General features: G+C 46.8%; 1 protein-coding gene across 1 annotated transcript; it reads left to right on the top strand.

Annotated features, from left to right (window-relative positions):
- The first annotated feature begins 8,838 nt into the window (after positions 1–8,838).
- Positions 8,839–10,953, top strand: LOC133924862 (uncharacterized). The gene is made up of 4 exons (XM_062370591.1): positions 8,839–9,029; positions 10,214–10,310; positions 10,404–10,458; positions 10,529–10,953. The coding sequence occupies exons 1-4, from the start codon at positions 8,895–8,897 to the stop codon at positions 10,632–10,634; spliced, it is 393 nt and encodes a 130-aa protein (XP_062226575.1). The 5' UTR covers positions 8,839–8,894; the 3' UTR covers positions 10,635–10,953.

The raw sequence follows: 10,953 nt of genomic DNA, 5'->3' as shown, positions 1-10,953 counted from the left end.
TTTTGTGAAATTATTGCTTAAATATGTAGTTTTGCGATAATTTTGCAAAAGATCTGAAGTTTTGCGATAAAATTAGCACTAAATATATAGTTTTATGAAACTATTGCTTAAATATGTAGTTTTGTGATAATTTTGTCAAAATATATGTAGTTTTACAAAATTTACTCAACTATATAAAAAGAGGAAGGGCACGTCAAGGGGATAAGCCAGAGAGAGAACCAAAAGGAGGAAACAGAAACAATGCGATGTTTGATAGAAGTAAAAATAACCCATTGAGATATATAACAGATTCAAGTCATGTTCAAATTCATCCGACAAGAGTTTCAAAATTTAGAATATGAGAGAACTCATCGAGATTTATATGAGTAGATCTAGACACATTCCCATTATAATTATCTTCTACCAAGATTAATCAATGCAATATAGGGCGTAGGATAATTATCCTAATGCAGGTCTGAACTTGTATAAAATCTCGTGACATTCTCTTCGATATATACAATTGATGAACAAATATTTCAACTTTAAATAAATATTTATATAATCAACTTAACTAGTCATCGACTTTCATGATTTCTTGGACCATGTTTCAAAGGTTGGGAGCAAATGAACACAATATTTTCATGATTTTTACAAAGATCATCTAATAAAAATGTGACTTTTAAAAAGTCACCCAATGGCCAGACTATTACACTTTGTCACATGTTTGGTTGAGTGACTAGAGTCTATTTATATGAAATTGTAAAAAAAAAAATCTCTACTATATAAAATATAAGTTGATTATCATGTATCTTTTCTCCTACTCTCCTTCTATCTAATAAAATCTCTTAAAATTTGAATAATTTACTTACTTTTGCCATCCACCTCATCCTCCAACCTCCCAGTCTTGTTACCGGCTACGGATATTAGACCCGTTTTACTAATAAAAATAAATAAATTAGGAGAGAAATTAGCAAATAATCTACTTTTCCTTTTTCAGAACATCTAAAATCAAACTATGACACCACTTCCAACATATTCGTTCGGCGACACTCTAATAGCGCATCCACATCTCTATAACTTGAGTTTACTTGAGTTTGTGCTTAATGTTACTGTATTTGATGTTTGTATTTTTGTTGCAACAAACACTTAGCTAGTATTAATAATAAATTAATAATTATTTTTAAAATATATATATTTAGAAGAAAAAAACACAAAAGCAAGGAGGCCACTATGAACCGATACAGGCGACAACGCAGGACAGTCAGAGACTTCAGAGTAGCCATCCAAGGGACCGCAGCGGCTAGAATCACGCTAGCCGGGCGACCGGTGGAGTGGGAGAGAAATTTTATGAGGCCAGGTCTTTTGTATAGACCCGTGCAGCACTTTGACACGTGTCTCCGTGTGCATAGACATACGCGGACGCGCCGTGCACGACGCGGATTAGAATCTCACCAGGATCCTACGCGCGCGGGCCTCATAAACACTGCATACGGCCAGGGGCGTTGACGGAGGGAATGGGAAGCGGTTGGGTGCGTTTACATGAGAGAGAGTTGCACCTCCAGCCAACAAGAGGTAATGTAAAGCAACAAGAACCGACCACTCCTTACAAGTCACAGGTGGAAATAACGAGAAGTGTACTACAATGATCCTGCACCGGTCAACGGTGGCCACTGCATTTGGCCATTTGCGAATCTCCAGTCCATTACAGTTCTTTTCCACATTATAAAAGAGTTCAGACCAAGAGGCCACTTCACACTTGCATACAAGTACTCCATTTGGCAGCTCAAGCCTATTATTAGCGACACACACCGGTACACATATATCGACAGTCGACACAGGAGTAAGCAACGTTGCACGGTTATTAAGCGGCACCGTTCTTGGCAGGGCACGGCGTTGGCCAGGCGTCGGGCGACTGGTTGGAGATGGAGATGAGCTTCGCTCTGTAGTACTCATCCGCTGCCCGGTCGTCGTGCCCGTTCTCCATGCCGCCGATTGGCGACCTGATGACCACCAGAGGCGCCCCGACCTCCGGAACAGACTGGGAGATCGCGATGAGAGACTGGCGCGCGGCTTCCAGCTGCGTGAACTCTGTCGGTGCTGCTGCAGGTGAGGCCATCAACCAAGTGCTGCAGTTCATGTCCAAGAGGAAGCGAGGTGAGAGTCGTTATCATCCGATGCAGCTCTGAAGACTTTGAGAAGGAAGGAAATAGCAAGTGGAATCATGCATGGATCAACCGTCTACATGGGTAGCGGTTAGCAATCACGCGTGAGCTAGATTAAGCAGTTGGACAGGTACAGCGCAAATGCTGTCACAGTTTCTCTGCAGAAATGGGGTTCTTATGTTGGACAGAACAATGGTGTACAACAATCATACGTAATGCAGAAAGCAATGTTCCATATCTCAACCATTGATGTTGATGTTGCGAAAAAACTTCTCTTTGGGTACATCCACGGAAATGACTATAGTTAGAGAAATTAGAGTATAGCATATAAAGTTCAGTTTGAGTGGAGCAGAGCTGCGTGATCAGCCAAGCTATTTTAATTTCTCAATATACAGACCAATCCATTGTGGAAGTGGAGAACGAAAAGGTTAGGATATCATGGATCAAATTATCACCTGACTTGCTGGCCACAAACTTACTCCTCTCGGAAAAGTTTAACCTAAAATTGTATTATTAACTTACTCATCTCAAGAGGGCTAACATACAATTGTCATGGACAAATTTTGGCCTTGAATGGGTGAAACTTCAAGAGCATGCACCTCTACTCAACCTGGAAGCATGGCTTAGGGTACAGAATCTGATGGTGGGCAGACAGTTTCGTATCAAAGAAACTAAACATTGCTGTTCCAACGATTTCCATCCTAACCGGTCAAACATGCCAGATAGTAGGTTCAAAGGCCGGCCGCCGGCTAACACTCACCAAACAAAAAATAAATTCAGGACTTATTGACTTCACACAGATCATTCAAGAACATCAAATTTTTATCTCCGTACGTCCTTTGTACAGTAATAAGTACTACAAAATTCAGTCATAGTAACGCATCCCCGTGTAGTTCGGGACCAACTCCGTTACTTCATGCAATGAATACAAGAACACTGCAGTTCCATAGCCTCACTACTCACTACTACAGTTAAGCAATCAATTCCCGCGTTTGAAGACACTCGATTACTCCAAATTGGAAAAATGAAAAAAAAAGCAGTATGAGCACTTTAGTAATAACTTCATGGACTAAGGCCTTGAGACCAAGTTTACCGCAAAAAATGAAAAAAAAAAAAAGCAGTATGTTTCTTTCGATTTGCTAAAGCACAGCAGCTGAAAGCTAGCACAACCTCTTTCTTCGCGGATTGAGCCAAAGGCAACAGCCTTTCAAAATTGCAGAGTTTCTGTTTAATCAGCCCAACTCTCAAAAACAAGATCCTAAACAGTTACTCCCGGTGGTGGGTAAGAACTGTAAGGTTCTGCCATGATCCGTAGATCCAAGAAATTGACCAAGCAACAATAACCACAGCACAAATCAATATGACACGGAGATACTAGACATCCGGAGCTCAAAACACAGTATCACACAGCCACACTCGGTGCAGAAAGACAGATGCAGATGGGATTGGTAGCGCTTACCGGAGACGAAGCTGGAGAAGACTTGGAACGAGACAGGGCGGAGCTTTGGGCGAGAACGGCGATAGGGAGAAGGCAAAGCCAACCGGGTGGCTAGTTTCTTATAGCTAACGTTTATCCCGGCCGAGGCAAGCGGCTGAGCCCGTGGACCGTTCGTGCAGCGTGCACCGTCCGATGCACTCGTGAACGGTGTGGGATTGTCTCTGCCCATGGACCATGGTTCGGGCGCGACGATCCGGATGGCTCCAGCAGTCCTCGTCACCGGGCACGAGTGGGAGATAAAGCAACGGCACACGCGCGTCCTCGTCACCGGGCACCCACGTGACGACGCGGGCTCCAGCAGTCGGTGAGGTGGGAGCTGCGGTTCTCGGAATCAGGCGGGGCCCGCTCACTGGTGGCGTGCTTGCTTTGAGTAGAGGTACGGTACTGCTGGAATGGGATGAAAACTGACGGGAATTTCAGGAAAAACTTCAAACCGTTTTTATTTTTATATTTTTTTCTTAAAAATAGAATTTAAAATGATAAAAATCAGAAATGATATAAACGCGAAAATGTTAATATATAAAAATGAATCAATCCGGATTTAAACACGCCGATATCGATCAAAAACTAATAATTCAAACTGAGAATATCGACACATAGAATCATAACTTCAAGCATTGAATAGTGTGCTCGGAGCCATGAACAATAGTCCCTAAGTACCCGAGTTCCCCGATGAACCGAGAAGACCGAGTTCCGGGAAGAGAGTGCTCGGGGCTACGAACAGTGACACTCGAGCACTCAAGTCCCCCGACGACCAGAAAAACCAAGTACTGAGAAAAGGGTGCTCGGGGCTGCGAACAATGGCCCCCGAGCACCCGAGTCCCCTGAGGACCTAAGGGAAGTCAGTTCCGGGAAAGAGTGCTCGGTGCCACGAACAGTGGCCCCGAGCACTCGGTTCCCCGAGAACCCGAACAGCCAGTTCCGGAAGAGAGTGCTCGGGTCCGCGAATAGTGGTCCCTGAGCACTCGGTTCGCCGAGGACCAAGAAATAGCATATCCAGGAGAGAGTGCTCGGGGCTGTGGACGGTGGCCCCCAAGCACTCGGTTTCCCCGATGGCTTAAGAAGTCCTTTACTGGTGGCCCCCACAAAGGTCTAGCGGTGAGGTGTCAACCAGTGAAAGGCCCGATGCTGCATTTAAGAGGGCGCGTGGCATGTCATCTCCAACTGCTCCCCCACGCTTGCTGTCAGTCCCTGCCACGTTCTGACAGGGGGCGTGGGGACATTTAATGCACGGGTCCCATCGCAGGATATCTAGCGCGCCTCGGGATAACATCACAAAGCCCAAGGCGCCCCGCCTACCGTCCTGCTGTGTCAGGCGTAAAAGATCGGGCGAGCACGTCGGGCTGCCCGGTGGGCCCTCCCCGCGGCGCCCGTTGAAAAACGATATGATGACTTACAAGACCGGACGGGGCGCATTTTCAACTCTCTCCGTCACCTCGCGCAGCAGCCCATAATGGTTGCTTTCTATTTATAGCGTATTGGAACTCGCGCCATCCCTTTCTGGGCACGCTACCGTCCCGGCGACTATAAAAGCGGGACGGGCTCCCCAGAGAAGAGAAGTTAGGCAAGACAGAGGTTCAGTACAGCCAGACTGAGTGAAGTAAAGTTGAAGACAGAAGTTCAGATTATCAAAGAACAAGGAGCCCGAAGCTCAAGACTAGACAAATATTTTTGTAATCCAGCAAACACTTAAAGAGATATTCTCAGAGCATTTATAGCATATATACAGGAGTAGGGTGTTACGCTCAGTGCGGCCTGAACCTGTTTAAAAACATCCTGATCATTTACTACTTTCTGCATCTGATCCTTTTCATTCCACCTGCATTGCATTTACGCTCATTTATTTTACCCGCAAAACAAATTCAGTATCATTCCCGATCGAATCTCAAAGGGGTCCCTCCGAATCCATGTTTGAGAGTCAACCCTCCAGCACCGTCCGACGTGTAAAGGTTGATACAACTTGTGTAGGTTGTACGGCATTAGATTTTTCTACGCATGGCAGCACGCACACCTGACCCTTCTTCCTGCTCCGGATCGCCGTTGCGACTTGCTTCGTGGAGCAGACGTCTTCCCATCTGCAGCGAGTCCGACTCGTTCGTCACCGCGGGCGAAACGGCTGGGTCAGATCTCTTCTCCGAGTAGGGATGTCAACGGGGCCCCGTTCCCCGACGGGGAATTCCCTTATTAGGGGATGGGGATGGGGCCAATTTTCTCCCCGCGGAGGGTTTAATGGGGGAAATTTCTCCCCCGTCGGGTATGGCGGGGGCGGGGATGGTTCCCTGTCCCCTGTCCCCGTTTCCCCGCGGGGATAATTCTTCGAAATATTTAAACTCTCCATGACCCATATATGCAAGAAACAATCCAATTAAAGTCCAACCCACCAAAGCCCGTCAGCCAGCAGGCCCTTTATCGTGCTAGTGTAGCGGGGACGGGGAACCCATCGGGTATATTTCCCCGCGCGGGGACAGGGATGGGAGAATTTTCTCCCCCATGAGCGGGGATGGGGACGGGGACGGGAAAAATTTCCTCCAATCAGGACGGAGATGGTTACCCATTCCCCGCGAAAAATTTCCCCGTTGACATCCCTATCTCCAAGACTCTTCACCGACGGATTCCAGCCGCTCCGTCTCAACGTGCATTAAAAAAATCGTGATGTAATTTTTTTTTTCCGGGCACGAAGTAGTATCCGGATCGGATCGGATACAGCTTCAGCTACAGGTAGTTACCCTGTAATTTTGATCTATTTTTTGAAAAAATATATGAATATTATTACAATGATATTTATATCGAAAAATATTATTAACTGTGAGAATAATATATGATCTAAGATCATATGTTATCTTTTAACTTGAGTAATCTTTATGATGGCATTTTCAAAATTCATCTTTTTTTTATACCCCGCATTTTCTGTCTAGTTCCATTGGCAGCGAAAAAAGAGGCCCGCTCGGGCGCTCAACATAAGCTCCACACACGGTCGCCGTCTCCCATCAGTCCCTCATCGATCTCCATCTGACCATCCATATTCCAGAGCCGAACCACGCGCGCTCACGCACCCCCACCGCTATCTTGAAGCTAGACTTTGTTGACCCTGGGGGAGCCGATCGAGGATAAGGCCATTAAGGCCTATTTGAAGATGTGTATGAAGTCGCTTCTGACCAAATATACTTATTAAAGATCGTATCATATTAAAAACATTAAATATATTTAACCGACGGGAGTATTACCGATCTGGACAGTACCTCGACCATGAAGCCTGAGGAGCCTCTAGCTGGTGGTGACAATGCTAGACAAGGCAGAGATAGCACCTTAAAAGCACAACTCGTCCCCTCACAAAAACGGACATGAAACCGCCACGTGCTGCCGCTGCGCGGGCCGGGACGCAGCTAAACCGGCGAGCCATACGGCAGACTCCTTGAGCTCGGGCTCGCCGTCCGCAGTCCCTTTTGTGGCGCCGAGGCAGCTGCCAAGGGTGCACCTGTTGCCGGACCGTAGACATCTGGTGCACGACGCATTCGCCCGCCCGCACTCCCACCGGCGATGACCTTCGGTTTAGGCGCCTTTTCATACACCAGCAACCACCGGTGCGTGCGAACCACTAGCAGCCTTCGGCGGAGGCGCGTGCGTGTCAGGAGAAACTCCCTGCTGGTATGGTGGTGGAGGATACACGCTCTTGTGCAGCCCCGGGGGCGTCCGCTTTCCACTGGAAACCTTGGGTGCGCGCGGTGGTGGCAAACGTGCGCTCGTGTACGTGTGTGCCTTCGGTCCCGGCGGCGCACGTGCACCACCCGAAACTCTCGGGCCAGGTGCAAGGGTGGGTGCTCGCGGAGGTGCCCGCCGCGTGTTGGGCCGGGTCGTCGGGGCGCCAGTGATAGCCGAGCGGGCGCACTGCGGCAGCAGCCCGAGCGGGAGCGAGCGGACGGAGGCGCGGGTGAACGGGCCGCAGTGGTCGTCGACCTCGTCCACCGCGCGGCAGCACGCGGGCGGGGACGGGGCGCCTGGTGAAGAAGGACGCGAGGAGGTCGTGCTTGCGCAGGCCCAGCTTCAGCAGCGACTCCCAGCACTTGTCCTCGTCGGAGTCGGGGCGCGGGCCGGTCGGGAAGAGGTCGAAGGTCAGTGACTGGCGTGGCGCGGTGGACTCGGCGCCGTGCACGATGCACGCGGCCAGGAGCGCGGCAAGGGGCAGCAAGGACCTCATGGTTGGTTTTGGACAGATGAACTAGCGCTCTGGGGGGCAAGCTGCGGCAGATGAAGGCCTATTTATACACTCCACGGTTGTGTAACTGCGGAAGTGTAACATCAAAGACCTGAATGTGCATTGAAGCCTAGAGGGGCTCTTATCCATGTGTAGTTATTTTTCTCCGAATTGTCATTTACTTGTTTCAGTTGATCAAAGTTCAGAACTGCAACTTTCAAAAACAAGCTGGTGCACACAGTTAAGCACAAAATGGAAGAACCTCAAGTCGTATCTAGGAAATGCACAAATTGCAAATGGATCAAACTGAGCCTCTTGCCTTGTGATGAACTATGTATATTGAGGTCTTAAGACACCGAAATTTTTTTAATGTTTATGTTACTACATTCTACACGTCTCAACTCTCAAGTCTTTTTTAAGACAAAGCTGGGAGGTTCGTTCATTAATTGGAGAGGGTATATGCATGTCTACAAAGCATGTGGGAAGAGTGGAATGCAGGATAAAAGAGACGTCCATACAACAGTCGATGGCCAAAAGAAAAGGGGAGAGTGCAACGTGGATCTTAGAATGTAAGACATATTTTATTTTGAAAAAATCAATAAAAATAAACTATGACCATTAATTTATCTTATAATACGTTATCAATTGCTATAAAATGAATATCATGTCAAAGGTACTTCAAAAATTCAAATCTATTGATATAAACTTTATATACTAAATATATGTATAATATGACTAATTGTCGATCAAAACTTATAAAGTTTGACTTTTGAAAATAAAATACGTCTTACTTTCTTGAACGGAGGGGGGAATTGTTAAGAGCTCTGTTCACATCACTCGCTCCTTCTCTTGTCATTCTCAAGTCGTAAAGAAAGGAAAAAGAAAAAAAAACACGATACGGGCTTACTGCACAAGCACAACCATGCAAAGCCTGAGAGAATGAGGCCCACTGAAGCCCAGCCCAATGAAGGCCAACCTAAAGAGATCCAGTCGTTATGGACGGATAACTCTGAAGAAAATTCAGTTACGAGACGAAGGAACAAGCATTGGCCAGTCGCGCCCCATGCCTGCGGCGCCGGGGATCGGCCCCGGCTGCCTGGGGTCGCCGGTGCAGGCTCCCTCGAGCTCACTTGCTGGGGTTCAAGGAACCCCGCGGCGGCTGGGCGTGTCGAGGCCGTCATGGGTCGTCCGCACGGAGGTAGTTTGGACTTCCACTTTGTCCTGTTCGTTTCTGTTCTCGCGTCTGCAATTCGTCGAACACCTGGAAGGTAGGAAGCGGCATCGTCTAGCCTTTGTTTCAGTAGCTTTCTTGTATCCTGTTGTGGGATAGCGTGGGAGCAAGTCATTCATTAGTTGGTCTGTGTGCTGCAAAAACAGCAGGAACCCAAAATTACATTCAGAAAATGGATAGGTGAAGGAGGACATAACAGTACGAAAAGCTCATATTTTGTTCTTGTAACTCTGTTGAATGGAGACCTAGAAGTGCTTCTACCTCCTGTTAGCAAGTCTTGGGGTGTTTAAGGTTATCACTGGTCTGAAACTCGAAGTAATTGATGTTGCACACAAATTGATGGAGTGCCTGATGTGGACACCACAGTAGCTGATTTATTTTGTTGAATCAACCAGGCACTTCATGTGCAAACCTGCAGTGTACAACTTTACATCTAATGGTTCAACTGCCTTCTACAACCAAAACAAATCAGACACTTAGATCTTTATCGCAGTGACTCTTTTGACAGAACATAATTGTAGCTGTGTTTACACTGAATAGAAATTAAACAAAGTACATGAAACCAGATCGTAGAAACAGTAACATGGGGGGAAAAGGTGGAAATGAGGATTGGGGTCCTTGAGGTGCAGGGAAGGTAAAAGAAGGGAATGTACAGCGGCCAATGCTCAGACAACTACTGCAACTCGGGTCTATCATTTAGTTTAGGGAAGGGTCTAGACGTCTAATGCAGTGTGATTCTTCAGGTTTTTGCTGAATTCTGCAGTACTGTTATTATTTAGGGCAATATGGCAGCAGCTGCATTTTATGTTTAAGAGAACTCGTGGGTACCAAATTAGCATGTGCACATGGCCCCTATTCTTGCATATTTGCCAAATGATCGAGGTGGGGAGGTATCCCATGATGTTTGCATTGTCAGTGCCAATATAGCAATATCCCCCAACTACTCTTCCACGTATTCCACTATTCCTCCACCAGTTTAGGAGATCATCAGTTCTTCACCTTGGCGAGCTGATGATGCGCCTGCTTTTCAGACTGAGCATGTGTTAGGAGATGTAAATGAGTTATGAGTCAACATTTTGCATTACCTTTTTTGTACTGTATTGCACAACGGTTTCTGATGTGTTGTTGTTCTAACTGTAATTATAATGCAGTCAAATGTTAGGAGGGAGAGACCAAAACGACCTGATCCCCCTTGCACCATCTGCCAAGGCACAGGGAGAATAGATTGCCGAAACTGCTTTGGTCGAGGTTCTTCTTGCACAGGGAGAATAGATATGCTATACGATGATCATTCATCAGTGTTACGAGTTTTCTCATGAAAACATGGTCTGTGATTTGCAGGGAGAACAAATCATGTCGATCTTGTCATGCTCCCAAAGGGTGAATGGCCACAATGGTGAGGCACACACTCCTTAAGTCTTAATTTGTTCTCCATGATGGTGCTAAGCCATACCACTCCTTTTCAGGTGTCGAATTTGTGGTGGTAGTGGACTAGATTATTGCCACCGGTGCCATGGAACAGGTGAATATCGAGAACCAATGGGCTTCCACTTCACACTTAGAAGCAAATGAGCTTCGCTTCTCTCAGCAAGTGCTGCAAGGCCAATCAACTAGTCGGGTAATAATGCTTTAGTAGAAGAGGAGACCATAACTGTTATACTAGTACGATGTGCAGGTTTACCGGTTGTGGAACATTGTAGTCAACCCAGTACATCTGTCTCCAGTGTTTTGTGCAAACTTAGATTTAGTGCTAACGCTGCGACACTTTTGGAAAGTCATGAGCGTGAACTAAGGACAAGGCATCGACTCGATATCGTCTTATGAGGCGACATACAGAATTGTTGCTATAAGATGGATATGACCCGGCTGTATATACAAGGCCCGGCTTGCA

Source organism: Phragmites australis, chromosome 7 (genome assembly GCF_958298935.1).
Source record: "Phragmites australis chromosome 7, lpPhrAust1.1, whole genome shotgun sequence".
NCBI lineage: Eukaryota > Viridiplantae > Streptophyta > Magnoliopsida > Poales > Poaceae > Phragmites > Phragmites australis.
Note: the sequence above shows the minus strand (reverse complement) of the source record. Positions and strands in the feature narration are given on the sequence as shown.